We start from the raw sequence: 19,511 nt of genomic DNA on the forward strand, positions 1-19,511 counted from the left end.
CTTATTTTCAAAATCAGAAGCAAGTTTTGAACTAAAACCCAAAAACATTAGCCTTACTTACTATTTTCCTGCTCTATAGGAACCACTGGATTGCCATTTCTGGGGGCAGAAAAAGTGAAATATGTGAGCCATTAAATGCTGCATGCTTTGTAAAGCACATATGAAAATTAATTTTAGAAATTCAATTGTCTAAATAGTAGTTGTCCTATGATTTTGTTAGTGGTGCTTTTCTAAAGAGAATTGATATCAGTATATGAAAATATTTGACTGTAGTGAAACATTTTATTGAAATGTGTTGGAGAAAAAGATAAGCATGTTAAATCACCTGGCTCAATACAGAGCTGCTTTCTGGTCCATCTTGAATTCAGCTTTGGTTACCCCCTGTATAAAGTGGGAATGCTCTTCTGTAAGTTCTTTTACCCTATTTCTGTTTACATCCTTTGTAAATTCTGACAATCAGGAGGTGCTGCCTACTAACTTGTTGTACAGCAAGATGTATAAAGAGGCAGCAGTTTCTTCTTCTGTTAGATAAGCACAAGTTAACAAAACAGTGAGAAAAGTTTGAACTATGTTAAGACAGCCATTCTGTCACATGCTCTGGTTACATAACTCAGTTACTCACATGCTTTGAGTTAATCTTTTACCATTCCTCTGAGATCTTTGGAAGCTATTTCTGCATCAGTCCAGGACCTGAGCTGGTGTGATATCAGACTGTGGAACACAGTGAATCAAAAGTGCAGCCATGAACTGATGAGTGAAATCCTTTACAGCCAATTATTGTTCAGGCCTGGAAAGACTTTCTGGTCATGCTGCAGGTTAAATGCTGCATTTTTAGTACCTTTCTAAAATGTTTGGCTGTTGGAATTACCTCAGAATTTCTGATCATAGAGAGTTTCTTGCTCATGGTTGTGAATCAGAGATTATAAGGGGAAAGTTGACACTAGTGATGGAAATGCAAAGATTTTCCCTAGAGAACAAGACATATGAAAATGGTGCTCAGCCTCACAGTTAAAGGCTTCACATTTGGTTTTGGGTGATGAAATTTGAAGAATTCTCATTTGTGTTGTATGAGTCTACTTGTACTTGCTGTGTTAGTTGTAATTACAAGAAGTTAAGATATCTTATGAATGTTATTTATCAGGTTGCAACATTCAGACCTTTGAGATAAAGCATTTTTCGGTTTTGTGTTGTCTTGATGCGAAATTTAGAGACTTGCTTCAGCATTAGGATCACGTATGCTCAGATTTACCTTGTGGCTTTGATTCGAACATTCTGGGTGGCAGCTTCACACACTCTCACTGCATCATCCAGGCTAATGCCCTCAGTGCACAGTCCACAGATGTAAACAATCTGATCTCGTGGCTGCAAACTGCCTTCCACACTGGCAGGAGAGCCAGGCACTATCTCTAGCACATAAATACCTTGTAACTTGCTTCCAGCTCCTCCTGTCAGCTTCAAGCCTAGAATAATGCAGAGAAAGCATCTTTTGTGGCAGAGTGTTTTGAATTTCGCTGTCAGTGACTTAAAGTGGAATAAATGTGAGTCACTGAAAGATAGGCTGAAGAAATCACTGACATTATAAACAACAGTCTTGCTCCAGTAAGATGGGATGTATAAGCTGAACTGAAAGAGTGAAATGTTGTTAGATGTTAAAAAAGTGTGGAAAACTTAAATGGCGGTGTCCATTGCTGTGTTTCAGTGCTGCCCTAGTGCTTTATTTCCCCTGATGTTCAATAGTCATTGCAATAGGTCACAGCTGCATAGCAGCAGCCCCCTCATTGCCTGCACATTTAAATGCCTTGCATTATTCAGGGTGCCACTGGGAAAGAAAGCCTACAACAGCTGAGGAGGGACTTACACAGTGCAAATGACACTCAAGGAATCTCTGAACAAACTGGATCCTACCTGGAAACAGGATGCTGTACATGAGCAAATATAGCCATACTGTTTCCTGAGTCTACAGTTTTATCTGTGTGCAGTACTCATAGCATGCTACAGAAATATCAAGATACTCTCACATTGTGGGGATTTCTTTTATCGTTTGTATTGTTTGTAGATAAAGCCTTGTGTCTGTGGTGAATCAAGGATTCAAGTGGAGATTTTTTGAATAGCAAACTGTAGTCTCAACCTGTGGCTAATCCTTCTTAAACTTTACCTTTTCTTCAATTTTTTTTCTTTCCCTCCAAATAGATCTTTTATGTGTCTCTGCAGGTAGTAGACATTATTATCCAACTACCCAAAACTTATGTATATAAGTAACATAAAAATATGATACTGGAAATCTGCCAGGAACTTCAGTTAATAAGGTGATAATGCAAAGATCATTTTTCCAGCTACCTTCATTAGTCTAATAAGAGATATTAGTCTTCCCTCTTAGGTGTTGCCCAAAAATAAAAAGCTCTCATTCCTTGGTCATGGGTGATCGTGAAGAGCATAAAGGTGTCAAGATCAGTTTGGATTGTACTGATCTGAGAGAACATTTGTTTATGATTATCTTATGCTGTCATTCCTGTCCAAAATAGCAAATACAGCATTTGCTACACACCTAGCTGTCCATCGGCACCCTTTGTGAGAGTAATTTCAGGAATCTCATCTGGCCTAACTGAGGGACGTGGGTCACTGTCAGCACGACCAACCACGAGGTGCAGATCTGGAGGAGAGCTTTGCAGTAAAGTCAGGACTTCCTTGCAGGGTAAAGATGTGACATCAATTCCATTCACCTAAATGACAAACCAGTAAAATCATGTCATAGATCTCATTGACCATCATTTACTTTTCCCTCTGAATTTTGCATATGGACTTAAATTAGTTTTTACTTCCTTTTTATTGCTTTGCTATGGTATTTAATGTTAATAAATGTAACAATTAAGATTGTGGTAATATTTCTTTTTTGAACTTTTATTTTTCTGAATGCAGAGCTTTAATAAAAACAGCTTTTTTTCCCCATTGATGAGATTCAATGGGAATGTTGCAAAGATCAACATTCAAAAGATCTTGTTCAAAAAACAAGGAAGAGGGTCTTATGCAAAAATTGAACATGAGTCAGGCTGAAAAACAGTTTAGTTATTACATTACAAAGGACATAATTCCTTTATCCTTTGTGTGTCACCTATCACCTTATTACATTAATTCAGTTTATGTAATTTCATTGGGAAGGCATTTAATGTCTCACTTGTCTTGAATGCTCCTAGATTCACTTTATTTGCCTCATCATACAATCTATTCAGCCCGAGATTTATCCAACTGAGGTCAGCAGAATTAGATTTATTATATTATTTAGTTACATAGCTAAATACGGGCTAAATGGGTGATACTAAACAAAGAATGACAAAGCTGAGTGACATTGATCTGCAAATATTTTCGCCTCTGCATAAAGTCGAAAAATTACTGTACCATAATGATTCTGTCTCCCCTTCTCAATCTTCCATCAGAAAGGGCAGGATCATTCAAGATTTCATCAACATACAGGCAGGTGTCCATTTTGTTAAGAACTACAGAGAATCCATAACCATTGTTCTCTGACTTCATCAAAGTCACAAAGATCTCCATTTCCTGTTAAAACAAGCACAGGGTGTGTTTGATGTAGGCTTTTCTGTTGCTTCAGTAACATCTTCCACAATTTTTACATGCAGGTAGGAATCAGATCCTCAGATAATACAAGAGTGTGTAAAAGGTGTTCTGCTGTATCCCAGAATTGTGGAGGTTCATGTTGATTGACTTCTAGAGCCTAGTAAAGCAGAGAATGCCACCAGAACCTGGGATTGGGCATTTGGAATGTGTAAAGAAAGGATGGAGACCTCTGAGCTGACAAGAATTGTGATAGCAGGGTGCAAAGATCACTGTTACTGCTATTGCTGTCCCACTGAAGGAAATGCCTGGAGCTAAATTTTGTCCACAGTGCTCTCAAATTAATAGGAATTCAGAGCTCATTAGTGTTGTAGGAATGCAAGATGTTCAGCATTTGGCAGGACTGAATCTTATCTTTTGAATAGTAATTAGCACAAGAATCATACTTTCTTATCAGGACATTACAGCAATATCACTGTAACAAAGTGATTTTCTGCATGGCCTTGAAACATGGCAGAAGAAACCCAAGTAGCTGACTCCAATTAATTTTAGAAGCTACTAGAGAGCTTTTAGGCCTTCATACACTGAGAATAATAATGCAGAATTTTCGAAAGTAGGAGAAATAGTAAGATGTCAAGAAAAAAGAAATAGCCTTAAGGCAAATGGTTAAGAATTCTGGAGAGCTGGGTATAGTGGAAGGTCTGCTTTATTTGAAAATTGTGGATATTCAGGAAAGTCAAAAAAGAAAAAAACGTCACATGGAAATAACATAGAAGATGAGTTAAAATTAACGTTTAAGACTCTAACATTCTTAAAATTGTTTCTTTTCCTTTGTATTGTACCTGTTGGTAATTTGGTGCCGATACCTGAATGCAGTCTTCATTTTCTTCCTTCTCTTCCTCTGGTTCCTCCAAGTCTTCCCACTCATTGTCACTCTCATGTGTCTCTCTGGCAGGCAGGGACGATGATGAGGGGCCACACACACGTGGCTGTGGGGTCGCAGTGGTTGCAGAGACTGTCTTGGAGCTTCCTCCTCCTCGTGGAAGTGAGGTCACAGACATTGAGCTGACAGTGAGATACTCTTCATCAATAGGGGTTAGAGAAAGAGTTTCAGGCATACATTTTGTGTTCAATAGGTCATCATGACTCTTATTAAATACGAGGCTGGAAAATAAAAAGATTGCAGTGCTGGGATTTTCCTCCATATGCTTTATTAGATGGCCACTGAAAAGTCTACTGTTTATGCATTACCTTATTTTCATTTTAACTGAATTACTAGTTATGGTATTGAATTACTGAATGCACCAATGGTAGTATAAAAACAAATAAGTAATCAATATTTTGCAAAGCTACTTGAAAGATTAAAAAGCACTCATTATTTACCTTTGCAAAATCTTGGACTCTTTTAATTTTTTAAGGCATTAATTAGAACTTTGGTTGCTAATTGGACAAAGCCCAGACCATTAATTATTTCATCTTCCATAAACAAATTAATTAACTTTTCTGGTAAGCAGTATGGACATTAAAATACCACTACAATTTTTATATTAGCATTTTTCTGGAAAAAGGAATACCATCTACATTTTTGGCTTCTATGGGTCTTTCTTTGGTAACTGGGCACAGATAAAATATTAAGTGGTTCCTGTTTCTTCATGAAAAGAAGTCCTTACTCTTCTTTGTAAGCTTGTCTTTATTCTTATGCTTGCCTTGAAGCATATGAGTTGTCTGAAAACCACCAATGGACTTATTTAATTAATTGAATTAAAACTATTATTGATTCTGTTCCACTATATTGCAGATAAAGTATTCAGCACTTTTGATGTTCAAGCCCAAACTGTAATCATACATGCTGTGTTTAATAGTTTTGGCTGTTGTCCTTCATGAACCATAGAAGACAACTCTGGCATTTTCTCCCAAAAATTTACCATTAAAGCTCATAAAAATGATGGAAACACATTTTTTAAAGTATGTTTTTTTCATATCAACCCTTATTGAAATATTGCTAAACCTCATTCATCTTAAAAACACCTAGAATGGCATATTCATATCTATGTCAGCCAGGATGTTTTGTTCTTTGATAGCAGTGAACTGTCCATCATCTCCCAAACATAGACAACTAAAATAAAAATAAATTTCACATCCTGTATGAAAACACAGAACATCTCTGTAAAATTCATATCAGAAAATTTATACATTTGCATGAAACATTTTGAGCAATCTGGAGAAATGTCTGCATTAATCAAAAGGAAATCCTTTATTAATGCCTATTTCCTTCTGGGTACTTTGTGTGGTTTTAGCTGGAAGGATTCAAATTGAGATTATGTTTAAAATACTGTTTAAAATGCATGGCATCCTAAACTTCTATAGCTGCCTTTTTTAAATGCAAAAACTGATACTAAATGATACTGAAAATGTATCAAACAAAAACATTTATTTCAGAACTTCCTTCTTGGAAAGAATCCAAAATTTTTCTTGGGATTGGTATTTTCCCACAATAAGCTAGTTTTGTTGAATCTGTGTTATCTCTTGGCAAGTACGGTTGCTGCAGACATATTTCTGCTGGTTTTACTTTCAGAAGTACAGAAGCAGAAAATTAAGCAGGAGCTTCATTCATTAATTGAGTGAAGCTCCTGCACTTGAGAAAGAGATGCTAAAATTATGAACTGCCACTATGATCCCACTTGGCTTGCAGTGTCAGGTAGTGCTGTCACTCCCCAGAGACGTCGTTCTGGGGCTGTGCTTGATGAGTGTCAAAAGTTACAAAATTATTTCAAGTGACTGTATGGGGAAATAAAAATTAGATTCTCAATACAATTACTAAAACTGTAAGTCTTCTCTAGAAGACTTTCAATTTGTCATTGTATCAATACTTTCTGTTCTGATAATTTATACTTTTTTGCACTGGGAAAGATGATGAAAATGGAATGGATTGTCTTCTGTGTGCCAGTGGCTGATATATCCAAAGGAGTGTAAAAGGAGACTGAGTCCATTTGCACTACTTTTTATTGTATAATTCCTCTGGCTCAGGGGTTCTATTGGCTTCTGCAGACCAGAAAATATAAATATAATTTTTTTTTCCTCCTTGATCACAGTTTTTCTTCTGAGGTGTTTTTATTTCCTATGAAAAAATTTGAAATTAAGAGATCACACAACAAGGAAAAAAAATAGTGTCTGTTTAAGTCAACTCTGAAAACAAATGAAAGCAAAAGATCATATAATCAATAAAAATGTATTTGTTTCCTGTTTAGGTGAACAGGTGTCTTTCCACTGATTTCAAATGGCAACCACCTTCAGCTGAACAGCATAAATGATTACAGTGGTGCAGAAGTCTTGCAAGTATGTTGCAATGCAGACTTATGCAAAATTCTAATAAGATGAGAGTAAATAGGGAAAGCAGATTAGGCGAGTCAGAATAAGATGATAAAACAAAATCTTCAGTAATCAAGAATGATTGGAAGAAGAGAGCCCTGTACTTAAACCTAAGCATTTAACTTTCAAAGTTCTAAGAGTCAAAGGAAAGGCTGCAGAACAGATTTTGGTATTCCCTACCTTTTGGCCTGTCCAAACTCACATGGTGAGTAGCAGTTCTGCTTCACTTCCTCCTCTAGAGAGTGGAAGAATTCAGAACTGGAAGCTTCTTGATGAATCTTCCAAAGATGCTTATAGAAACTTTCTCTGGAAGTTGGGAGTTTCTGCATGGGTTTCTCTTGAAACTCAGCTTCCTGCTCTTCGTAAGCTGAGCTGTCATCCTCAGGAGGCTCACTGAAATCTTCTCCCACTGGAGAATCAAGGCAGTCTTCGAGGTCTGGAGAGCTGCTACCTCCATCACTGGTAGATTGATCCATACTGTTTCCTGCCCCTGTGCTGCCTGGCATTTCTGCCACAAAGTCCTTAACTGGAGATGGTGCTGGAGTCTGTTAAAAAAACAGAAAGGTTAGTGTAACTCCTTTTTAATCTGCCATCTTTTTTTCTTCAAGAGCAAAATCTTATGAAAAGGCAACATTAACAAGCTTCTGAATGGGAAAATACTAAATGGTAGATGGAAGGAAGGAGAAAAAATAGAAGGTACTCTCTTATTTTGTCTTAATGCTTGTTTTTCACATTCTACAATAGTTCCAATGAAAACTACTACACCAAATCACTTTTCCCAATGTATTATTTTCTAGAGTTTTTTTTTAAACATATCTGTTCATATCATGCCTCAATGTTGCGTCTATATTCTCTTCATTCCATGGAAGTAGCTTCCAGACTTAACTGCCGTGCGACTGACCGTAGAAATCAGCCATGGGCACACTGCAGCAGAGGAGCAGGAGTCAGTTTGTTATCTGGAGATGTTCTGACTCTCATTTCTGTCTGCCTGTGGGTGGTTATAAATCCTAGCGGGATGGGAACCATCAGGGGGCCAATCTGAATGGAGCAAGAGTAGTGCTAATGCATATTCCTTATAAGAGTACTTGCTATGTGTACATGAGGTGTCTTCAAGAAGCAGGAGTAATAATGCTAGCACATCTAATGGCCATGATTTAGTCTCTGTAGTGTCTATGGTTTGAGGGTATTTTTTGCTTGTTTATGTTTTGTTTTTTCCCCCTGCAGATTCTGCTAACAATCAATAAGAATCTGAATAACCAGTTGAAATTATTATTCCATTTATTTAACTTCATTAAGAGATAGTCTGAATAGGAAAAGTTCTTTATTTTCTTCTCACTTTGGGGAGTTAAAATAGCTGCATTTGAGAATATCACAGTTTCTGGCTGAGGATCTGGTAGAGCATTTTTAGAAGCACCAGTAGGAGACCTGCTTGGGTATGTGCTGTTTCCCTCTAGTGATAGTACAGCAACTCAAAAGTTGTTGGACTGGGATAAATATGTTTCATGTCTGCCAGATTTGTATTATTTTTGTTGCTAAGAAACTCTAAGTTGAACTTTGCAGGTTGAGTTGAAACCAGGAAGGGAAAGAAGTGGAATAGAGGGCCTTGAAGAAAAGGGAAAGTTGCCTTGTTCGAGACTGGATAGAAAATATAGTAGCGTCTTTGCAGGTTTACAGAAGCAAGTTTCTGTCAGAAGCTTTGCCTTACCAGAGCAGTCTGCTCTATTTCTGGAAGAACACCTTTTGGTGGTCTGCAAAGTAGCAGTGTAACTTCTCGAGGAGCTCCTCTTAACAAATGCAGGACATCCTAAACAGCAAGAAGAAATGTTATATTTCTGATGGAACAGAGTAAATCTCACATGTCATTTTACCAACTGAGATGGAGAAAATTTTTATTGTGAATGCTACATTTCTGGTATATGTGCCTCTCAGCAGTGTCTAAGGTCCAATATTCACCACTGATGGATTTTCATACAAATGGACCGTAGTTTATATGTGAACATGTACCTAAAGTCAGTTGTATTTACAAACTTCTGCTTCGCCATCAGGCATATAGGTTTCGGTTAATTAATTTTCTTTTCTTGAAGAAAACAGAATTTTCAGGCAAATTCATTCAAACCACATGTGGCAGTAACATCTTTGGTCAATTATTTCAGCATAGCTCCTCAAACTGCCATATTCCAATGAAAAAAATATAAATCCACACGTAGGCCATTACCATTTAATTTCTTAATTGAGTATAGAATTTCTCATTCCAGGTTAAAAACTTACACAGGGCTTGCCACTCTTGGTAGAAATTTGAATCTGGGGCATGATATTTAGCATGACATTACAAAGCACAAATGACCATGGGGGGAAATTGTTCCAATCGTGCATAAAAGCAACAATGATTCCAACTAATTAACAACTGGTGTGCATCTAACAATAGAATTCATACATTAATGGTTGAAATTTAGAAATTAAATAGCAGAAGAAATTCGCTGTCAGAATTCATTTAGAAAAGAAATTCTACATAGGAGTTCTAGAGCGGAATCCTACATAGAAATCAGAATAATTATATGCAAATTCTGCCTCTCTCTGGTGATAATTAAGTTTAAATGCATTGTCTTTATTAACCTGTTACCCAGATGGAGCCCCAGTAATAACACTTCCTGCTACCTGATACAGGAGCCCTTTGAGAGGTTTCCCATTCACAGCTAAAATGACATCTCCAACTTCAATTTCTCCATTCTCTTCAGCTGGCTGCCCTGGAAACAGTCTTTTGATCCTGACAATAGCTCCTCCAAGGTGTTCACAGGTATCTCCTTCCATCTGCAGAACACTAAATCCAAGGCCTCCAGAATTCTTGGTTAATTTCACTTCAAATGTGTTATCTGCTCAAATCAGAGATTGGAAAATAAATGGGAACCATGGCATATGTACCCCCTGAGAAGCCAGTATAAACTATACTCTCAAAAGGCTTTTTCCTGGTGTGCTGCAGAGGTAGATCTACTAATAATAAAGTCAAAAGAATGTTTAGGTGTTCCTTTATCTTATGTAAGTCTTTGAAATATCACAGTCAGAATAGAGAAAACTGGAATCTGTTCCACCATGTGTTCACAGTCTGGTACTGGCCCATAAAGCGAAAAGCTTTTTGTACCAACATAAAGAGATTCACATGCTATATTTTCTGATATTCTTCTGTAAGTGTTGCATAGATTTTACTATTCTGTAGCTGCCTGGTGTTAATTTAGGTTTTTCACTAACCAGCATAAGCTGGAATTGGAACTACTGCTCTTTCCAGTCAAGAATGACAGATCAGGCCATTCCCAAACACCACGCTTGTTGCTGAATTCTAATGTAAAGGAGTAACTGCCCCATGGAAAAGTATGGTTCAGACTTAGTGTTTATGAGACAACCCTCAGTAAAAGATACAGCATTTATTTATTGGCTAAATTCTGTGTAAGATCTCTATATCTTCTGTTTTTAAGAAAGTAAGTGGTGTCAGTCTCCAGTTCACTCCAGCTTCATCACTGTCACAGCATCAGCAGCTGTGCTGGTGAGGCTCTGCCTGGGTAACAGCCTGGCCACATCCACACAGCTGCTTCCTGCCAGAGACTGCTGTGCAGTACAGACAGGAGTGCTCCCTTGCCAGCCCCGTCTCACAAAGGCTGAGAGATACAGTATTGATGCCTAGGGTAAATTCAGCTCTATCTAGCCACTATAACTCTATGAACATCAGAAATATCTTTCTTAGAATTGATTTTTTATTATGTCATCAATATTGAATATTATAATTTTATTCAGTATACAGTTTTCCTTCCAAACCAAAGAAATTTCATAGCTTATTTTCATTCATTCCTTTCCTGCACATTGTAGGAAGTCACCCTGAGTTCCTTCTTCATCACTTACCATCTGTCAAAAAGCAGCAGTCCTTGGTGCCATCTGTGAGGGATGTTGCCACAGAGACAACTGCACATTGGTCCTCCTTTCTGTCATTAGCAGTCAGACAAGGCTCTGCCAATTGGTAGTTTCCCCTTTCTAGAACCAGTTTGGCAATCTAAAACAGTGATAAACAGGTTCCAGTTACACAGGACACAAAGAGTCCTAAGTCTTTGTACTTTTCTCTTTAGAGGAATGGGTTAGAGCAGAGGGGGGGATGGTTCTTTTGGCCAAGCTTGTCTGCTGTGCTTCGTACTAAGTCCAGTTTAGTCTACTGTGTATCTTATTGATCTCTGCTGTTGTACAAACCTGGCCAGATTTCTTAAGGTGCTCCACAGCCTGTTTGTGGGTGATGCCACAGAGGCTGATGCCATCTACTTCCAGCAGACGATCACCTGAGGTAAAAAAAGAGAACATCCAGTTGCTTTGATGTTCAGGTTCAGAGGGTGTAAACCTTGAGGCTGCCCATGTTGCAATAGGTCTTAATGTTTGCATGTGTCAAATTAATATTAATTCATAGGAAAGCAATACTGCTTGCTGCACAGCATTCTATAACCAGCAGCTAAAACATTCCAGGGTATTCTGTAAGTAAATGCAGTGGTAGCATCTGGTTAGCACAGTAACAGTGATGTTGGAGTCACTAGCTTGGTGGCAGCCACAGAAGGTCACTCTACAGTGTTGGTGTGAAGCTTCTGTTTTTTTCAGTGGGATCCCTACATGTAGTACAGGGACAGGCTGAGGAATGATGGACCATATATTACAATTGCAGTTGTAGCACCTCCAATCCCAAATGTGTTTTATTGCCAGACTTGTTACCTATCTTTATTTGTCCGTCCTTATCTGCTGGTCCCCTGGGAATAATTGACTTCACGTATATCCCACCATGACGCACACTGGTGTTAATTCCACCCTGCAAAACATGCCCACACGTTAGAGTCTTCATATCTTTTCCTGTGGTAAAACTCAAAGCAATTTACACATGCATTGCAAAGTAACTGCTTCAGGAATTGCTTTCTTCTTTAAATATTGGGGTAAAGGGAAAGAGGACATTACTCCAAAACCCCATCTAGTTGTAATATACTTCCATAGGCAGTAATCTTATTTATTTTCTCAGGAAAATGCAATGTATTTCTATGTGAATATATAAAAAATATTTACTAAATGTTAATAATTTTTTCCTTATGCTCACATAAAGTGGTCTTGCATCTTTCAGTTATTCTCTAGCCCAGCTTCTAAGCTGTGCAATATCCATTTTTCAATTATTAATCTTTCGGACAATATATCAAACATGGACCTGAACTTGAGCACTCAGGGAAATTCCAGATTAACCTAAGAATCAGGTTCTGTCCATCTACATCCCCTGGCCAAATCCAGATTTAAAAAATGGCCCTTGATTTCTTCTGCAGGCAATGAAATGGCTGTTGCTTCACATTCCATTTCAGTAAAGACTAAAGACATCTCAGCCTGGAGGGGTAATTCAACTTAAATAGCTAGAGCAAGGACTTGTTATCCAAATGTGGCAGACATTTCTTCTCCACTCCTCCCCGACCTTCTCTAGTCCTCCCTGAACAAACTCTGCTTTCAGTGGTAGGTCATGTTCTCAAAGCAGGTCAGGACAAAAAGGGTTTGTACTGCCATGTGCTTATGCCAGGACACTTTCACAGATGGTGTGGGTAAGAACCAGGCAATGAGCAGAGACAGTACTCCATGCATTCTGTGTCAATCAGTTGGACACTTAGGTTTACAGTGTGCCATGCTAACAGTTCCTGTTATCAGCCTATCTCTTCTGTCTTTGTTCTCAGTCAGGTAACAATTTGACAGACAATTTAAGATTAACAGTGACACTTGCAGTCACGCTGATTCCAAAAGTCCCATCTTCTTTAACAAGGTCCACTGTGTAGACTTCCTTTGAGTTGGTTTCTGATGGAGATGGTAAGTGGGAAGAATCAGCTGCCTGTCTCAAAAATAAAAGCTTTAATAAGATTACAGCATCTTGGTTTAAAAAGAAAGGGGGGGAAAGGATTTTTTTTTAAAAAAAGGAAGACAGCATTTCCAGAAGATGTAAAACGTTTGATCCTTCTGTCACTGTAAACCTGGAGCGATACCATTTATATCTCTGATATTATTGGAAGCTTAAGCTAATGCTACTCAAAATGCAATCTGTCCAAATGCACATAACCTGAGTATTTGTAGGGATGATGTCTAAAAGCAGGAAATTAGACACGGCATGTTCTGGGACTAGTTTGAAAACTTTAAAAAATTGCAAGAAAATAATCAAAATTTTGTCCCTCCAGTGGAAAAAGAGAATTTTTAAAACATTTTGTAGAACAGATTTTCCATATTTATTCACATATTCTAGACATGTCTATCATTTTGACATTTCCAATGTAATTTATTTCAAGGTTTTCTATCTCCTTTCCTTCACAGTTACTTTCCCTTCTACATGTATCTGCTATGTTGTTATATATTGTGTGCTGGGTGTAACATTACTGAGCAGCATCAAAATCTCAGTTACCTCTATATCCAGGCTATCAGCTGAAGGAACTGGAATCCTAGGGCCCAATTTTGATGCTAAATTCCAGGAAAGAGTCTTCTCAAGTTCATCTACATTTGTGTCCTGTTCTCTGGGGAGAGCTGTATGACAATCCTGAATCTTTTTTCTCCCACTGTCTACACAAGAGATCTCAGATCCACTAGTGCTGTTTCCTCTTGAGAGATTCTTTTCTTCATTTAATCCTTCTTCATACATGTCTGTAAAGCCATACCAAAATAAGACATTGTTGAATACGAACAGCAAGTAAACTTAAATAAAAATATTATTATAACCCAGCACAAGAGGACAAAGTAGCTTCTTATTTCAACTGATTGTGAAATCAGATCTACAAAATGAGTTAGTCAATGTAAAATAGAGCACGCTGCTATTGTAAGTGTTCAGAAATGTGTTTGCTTCCTCACTGCAGAGGACTATGCCCCTCTGTCAGAGAAAGAAATGCTGAAGTTCCTTTAGTGTTCAGCAAGGCAGCCCATAATAGATTTTTTCACACTGATGTAAGAGACATCACATGATATCTACCAGAAGTCAATTATTTTAGTGTATGGTTGTTCTAACTGGCAGTCAGTAGCAGGAATGTAGTACTACATCCCAGTGCCTATTAAAGATGTGTCCTGAGTTAACCATTGGCATCCCAGAGCCAGCAGGGGCCTTTGCCCTGATACCTTTGGGTTGAGAGATGATGAGCTCCACTTCATCCGGAGAGTTCTGTATGATTTTAACTGCAGTATTAAATGAAACACCCTCAAGACTAATATTATTCACAGAGATGAGTCGTCCTCCTTAAGAAAAAAAGATAAAAGCAAGAGAAAGCACATCTAAATAAGGGAATAAATCCAGAGTAGCTAACTTTAAACTATGCACGTATTTTAATTCTAATTAAAAAGTACAGAAAATGACCTGGTTTGATATTTCCAGCTCTGTCTGCAGGTCCCCCAGGGATAATTGAAGCGATAAAGATACCAAGGTCTAATTTTCCTACATTTTCTCCTCCAATAATTACAAAACCTGCAAACACAAGATAGCATGAGAATGCAAACACTGGCAGTATTAAAAAATATAAATCTTAGAAGCACAAAAGGCTCTAACTCCAGTGGCATACCTTTTGTACACGATCTGAAGGATGGGGAGCTTTGATTTACAGGGCATCAAGGTCTTGACCTGGGAGAGCTTTAAACTTACATTGTAATTAAAGTGTACTGGTGACTTTGGTCACTGCTTAGATATAATTTCCCAATAACAATGTTTTCCTGGCTTAGTACTTTTAGACACTCTTTTTTTCATGAGTCATGAACTAGATGGACCTGCAGCATTTAACACCTGCAGGAGGGAAATGGTATAAAAGCTCATGAGATAAATTTGAACATCATTCTACATCATGCAACCAGGAAACCTGAGGTGGGCCATTTAAACTTCTAATGTAAGAGATCTAAGAAAATCAAATCTTTTGTTCAGTAGTTCAGTTTGGCTATCCTAACTCTGACTATTGAAATATATTCTTCTCACTTCTACAATAGTTGGGTTTGGGATTACGTTATTACAGACCTGCACCATTTATAAATTTGATTTTTTTAATGGTATTAATTGTGAAACCTGATGGTCTGAACTCATCCACAAGAACCTGATTCTGTGTAATTAAGATATTATGTAACAAAAATATTATCCAGATAATAATCCAAAAGTTGGGAAACATTAATTTGAAGTTGGTGTAAATATTTTGCACCCCACAGGTGTAAGGTCCCAGATAATAATCCAAAAGTTGGGAAACATTAATTTGAAGTTGGTGTAAATATTTTACACCCCACAGGTGTAAGGTCTCTAAGGTCTAAGATAAATAAAATCAGTACATGTGTATTTCAGATACAAAACTAAAACCATGTTTCTTTCATTCTATTCTTAGCACTTGGTTCCTTTGGTCTCTGTGGCCTTATGTGGTTTTTAATCCCCTGAAAATATAATGGTCTTGATTTATGTGCTTAGTCCTTTTCAGTCCTGGAAATTCTGAGTCCTTCACAAAGATTGGTATTCTTACTTTACAAGAAGAATAAATGGACTAAAGGAGTTTACAGTCTTGCCCAGCCTGAGTTATCAGGCATCAGTGTTAGCACCAGGATCTGATAGTCCCAGTAACAAACATAACATTTATGTTCCTTACTTACCAAATCCATTCTTAGGGTCACGTTTTAGGCTGACACATATGATTTCTCTTTCTAGACCACTCAGCAAAACTTCCTTTTGGGTGGCTGGTGATCCAGGTGCTGCAGAAACAAAACAGCTAGAATAAATGTAGATTAATGCTGGGAGGCAGTATATTCATGTATTATGCAAAACTGGAGCTTCAGAAATTAATATATATTTTATCCTTGATTTCATCATTACTGTTACTTTGAATCAATACAATTCTGGAAGGAAGCTCAAACAAGTGTTCAAAAGTTTTCATTCTTTCAAAAAAACTCTGTACAGAGCTGTTCAAGCTTGTCCTACAGTGTTTCTTTCTGGGAGAATATATTTCTGCAATGTTTTTATTAAGATTAGAATATTTAAATAGTCAGGCGTGTAGTGTCCAATGAACCTGAAGGTGATTTGGACAAAATCTCCTGTGGGTTCTAGCCTTAGGCCCTGTGGGCCCTTTTGGCTCTGAGAGTGCAATCCAACCAACACTGGTTGCAATGGTGACTTCTTAACTTTGAGCAATTGTCATAGTGTGTTTAAAGTACTGTTCTAATTTTTAAATAGACTAACCAGATAAGCATAGCTTCATATTCCATAGATTGTCTCCTCATGTGCATGCAGTCTGGCTTCTGATAGAAAATTAGATATCCAGTCCTTATTCCAGGAAGTGTCATGCAAGTGCAAGAGCAGAGGAAAGACCTGGAGCCTGTGCTGTCTCATGCATTATTTATTGAGTTGTAGATCTCAGTTTTGAACCAAACAATGACCTCTGAGCACAGGGATGTTGTCCCATGCAAGTGTTTCTTGGGATGTACATGGGTGTACTGTACTACATCTCTGTAGAGCATTAGGTACCATTATAGAATCATTTTATCACCATGTCCCTTACCACTGAACCTGATGCAAAGCAGGAGTTAAGGGGGAGAAAACAGCTTGTCTTGCTAAACTCTGGATTAATTTCCAGGACTATAAGTAAAAAATGATAGTCTTTAATCTGTAAATAAAATATATGTTGATCTCCTTCTATTGGAACAATAAACATGGAAGGGTACTGTCTCTCTTTATGGTTATTATACTCACCACTGATGGTGTTCTGAGCTGAATGGATAGAGAGGAAGTCATAAGTCCTTTGCTTTCCATTCAAATTGATGTGCATTTCTGACTGGGATAGCCCTGATACAGATCTGCGTGGCAGGAAAGGAAGGCTGTGTTACAATAGAAAATCAGCAGTGGTATTTAGCACTCTTTATTGTCATTAGTCTGTCAAAGCCAAGCTGGGAATGCACAGGTTTATAGCCTTTCAATGAGTATTCTGATTTCTGGGACATATTTCATTTTAGGAGAGAGATGATTTATCCTTGCCAGCATTTCCTTCCAAGTAATAGCTGCCATTAGACCATGCATCATGACTGATTCCTCCTGTGTCTCCTCCTGAGCTGACTGTGGGTATCAGAAAAATACAGCACAGCTTCCCCATCACTCATTTAGCCCTGCCTTCCATATAGACAAAACCAGGTCTGAAAGTTTTTCTGGTAGTCCATGTTCTCCTTGACTCTATTCTAACTGACAGTATTCTAAGGCACTAGAATTCATCTTGAGGCTGTGCAGCTATAGTAACCACCACACAGATGGATGCACCAAAACAAAGAGGGAGAAGTTCTTGCACTGTTCCCTATGAATTGCACATTTGGACATGGAGGAATCAACTAAGTAATGATCTCTGCATTCCTGATCAAAACCAGCTCCTGATGGTATTTTAGTTCACATACTGTAATTTCCAGTGAAGATACACAGACATTGAAGATTTTACGTTTATTCTCCCTCATTTTTATACTTCCTCATAACCCAATTAGTGATTTCTTCTTGAGTCTGGTGCAAATTTAAATGTCACTATTTTTCAAGTTGTTCTCTATTTTTAGTCTATTAACTTGCTGCCTGCATTTGCACTACTGCTGGCACCATGGAGCCCCAGAAAAATTAGTTTATGTCTGAGTCTTCTTACACATGTTCAGACAGAAAAGGCAAACCTACCTGCCAAGATTGCTTTTGTGTCTAGTCCTGTTGTTGGTTTCCACACTGAGGTTATCACAAGATTTGCTCATCATCCCAGCAGAAAGGTTTTCCAGGTTTGCTCCATAGAGCACATTCTCTGAGCGAGACAGTCTCTGAATAAGGGCAAGGTGTTCATGCTGAGCTGCATATGCAGAATTTGATTTGTCTATTTCCACAAATTTACTATCCTCTGAATGAGAAGCAAGAGAGGGGAAGAAGCAAAGACAAATCCACTGATGTTATTGCATCTTTTTAAGCTTAAAGGAAATTGAAATAAAATCTTTTGAATATGCCAGAATAAAATATTGACATTACAGATATATTTGTTCTTTTATCCTTGAAGATACCTAGGTCTTGGGGTGAGTAGAAGGAGGTTTTTTTCATAAAAAGTATATGCTGCATTTAGGTTTAATTTCTGTGAATTATACTACAAATGCAGTTCAGAGAGACACCAAGGAACAGAGTTGTTTGGACAAGTGAAGTCAAATGGGGACCATCTTGGCAGCAATGCTTGCTGTCCAGTTTTCTACCTTTCTGTGAAATCTAGTACTTGCTTAATGATGCCTGGACTCTGCTATATAAAAATCTGTCCTCTCAAAAGATTTCATTTTTCTGAAACAAGTTGGTGCTGAAGGAGATATTAATTTATTTAGGTTCTCAATGGATGGGCTCAAGAGGGGACTTGGAGGATGGACGAACAGCAGGCAATTGGAGACACATTGGAAATTAAAACAAAAACTGGGCTTGATACACGCTGGCATAAACATGAGCTTAAATTCTGCTTGTACATGACAGCTAAACTCCTGTCTGTTTTCCTAACAAATGGTAGCCTGAATACAACTCTCTAGAACACTGCTCTGCAGCATTAAATCTAGGTTCCCTCTTTCCCCGGTGACTTGGATCAGAGGCATTTCTTAAGGCATCAGAAGGCTTAACTGTCCAGAGAATTAGCAGAGCCTGGGAGTTGCCACAGTGATTCTGAATTAGACGATTGCTTCAAGTTTTGAAGCAATGGTGACTTATACATCTGAACAGTGCATCAGAAGCAGAAGCATGCAGAAAGACCCTCATAATCTCTTACAGCCTCACTGTGGTGCCAAAGGCAGAATTTTGAGCTCCTGTCTGTCAATGCCTTACTAAGCTTTTCTTCTGGGACAAAAGAAGAAGACACACTGAACCCCAGAACCTGCGGTCACGTGGCCTGTGTAAGTCTGGCTTGTTTCAGTAATTTGGTGTACTTGGATTATAATTTTCTTAGTTCTCAATAATTTTATTCTGTTTTAGATGGGATGTAATAATTTTTTTAAGATAAATTACCACAAGCAAATGTGACACAGGAAACTATAAGATGCGCTACTAGCATTCATTTGAATGCAATAAAGCACAGTCCCACTAAATTATGTTAGGAGCTAGAGATGTCAAGCACCAAATACTTAGGTTCAAGATTCCTTGAACCTAAATGCCATCCTGGGGCCTTTTTCATGGTAACAATTTTGTGCAAAAATTTCACCTCTCATTAAATAATTTTAGTGGTAAGGAGGCAATACATCAATCATCCTGTTACGTGCCATGATAGTATGTGTTGCCAACACATTTATGGTTTTACTACAGAAAGGAGCATCCCAGCAGATAAGGCAGGACACTTGATTCTCCTGCAGTGACTCACCAGGCCAAACACTCGGGTTGTAAATGATCGTGGTTCTGCTCAAGGCAGAGGATGAGCTAGTGAAAACTCCTGTTGCTCCAGAGTCAAGAATGATGACAGTTGTCAGCTTAGGCTCCTATTTTTTATGTGACTCCGTTTCCCCATAATAATCCCCACCCATCTTTTCAGAACATACTGAGAACTGTGGGTGAGGTGTGCTATGTATCTGCCCTGGAT

General features: G+C 38.1%; 1 protein-coding gene across 1 annotated transcript in view; it reads right to left on the reverse strand.

Annotated features, from left to right (window-relative positions):
- Positions 1-19,511, reverse strand: part of FRMPD2 (FERM and PDZ domain containing 2) — a 54,861-nt gene that overhangs the window by 18,580 nt on the left and 16,770 nt on the right. Inside the window, exons 13-30 of the mRNA XM_039709430.1 lie at positions 17,609-17,819; positions 16,658-16,761; positions 15,565-15,663; positions 14,306-14,413; positions 14,071-14,187; positions 13,370-13,605; positions 12,704-12,808; positions 11,671-11,764; positions 11,164-11,249; positions 10,825-10,972; positions 9,592-9,806; positions 8,642-8,740; positions 7,117-7,481; positions 4,434-4,731; positions 3,394-3,552; positions 2,546-2,720; positions 1,250-1,460; positions 62-99 (exon numbers count right to left, since the gene is read on the reverse strand). Of these exons, the coding sequence (XP_039565364.1) occupies positions 62-99; positions 1,250-1,460; positions 2,546-2,720; positions 3,394-3,552; positions 4,434-4,731; positions 7,117-7,481; positions 8,642-8,740; positions 9,592-9,806; positions 10,825-10,972; positions 11,164-11,249; positions 11,671-11,764; positions 12,704-12,808; positions 13,370-13,605; positions 14,071-14,187; positions 14,306-14,413; positions 15,565-15,663; positions 16,658-16,761; positions 17,609-17,819 (2,868 nt within the window). The remainder of the gene's footprint in view (positions 1-61; positions 100-1,249; positions 1,461-2,545; positions 2,721-3,393; positions 3,553-4,433; positions 4,732-7,116; positions 7,482-8,641; positions 8,741-9,591; positions 9,807-10,824; positions 10,973-11,163; positions 11,250-11,670; positions 11,765-12,703; positions 12,809-13,369; positions 13,606-14,070; positions 14,188-14,305; positions 14,414-15,564; positions 15,664-16,657; positions 16,762-17,608; positions 17,820-19,511) is intronic.

Source organism: Passer montanus, unplaced genomic scaffold (assembly GCF_014805655.1).
Source record: "Passer montanus isolate IOZ18808 unplaced genomic scaffold, ASM1480565v1 scaffold21, whole genome shotgun sequence".
Classification (NCBI taxonomy): domain Eukaryota; kingdom Metazoa; phylum Chordata; class Aves; order Passeriformes; family Passeridae; genus Passer; species Passer montanus.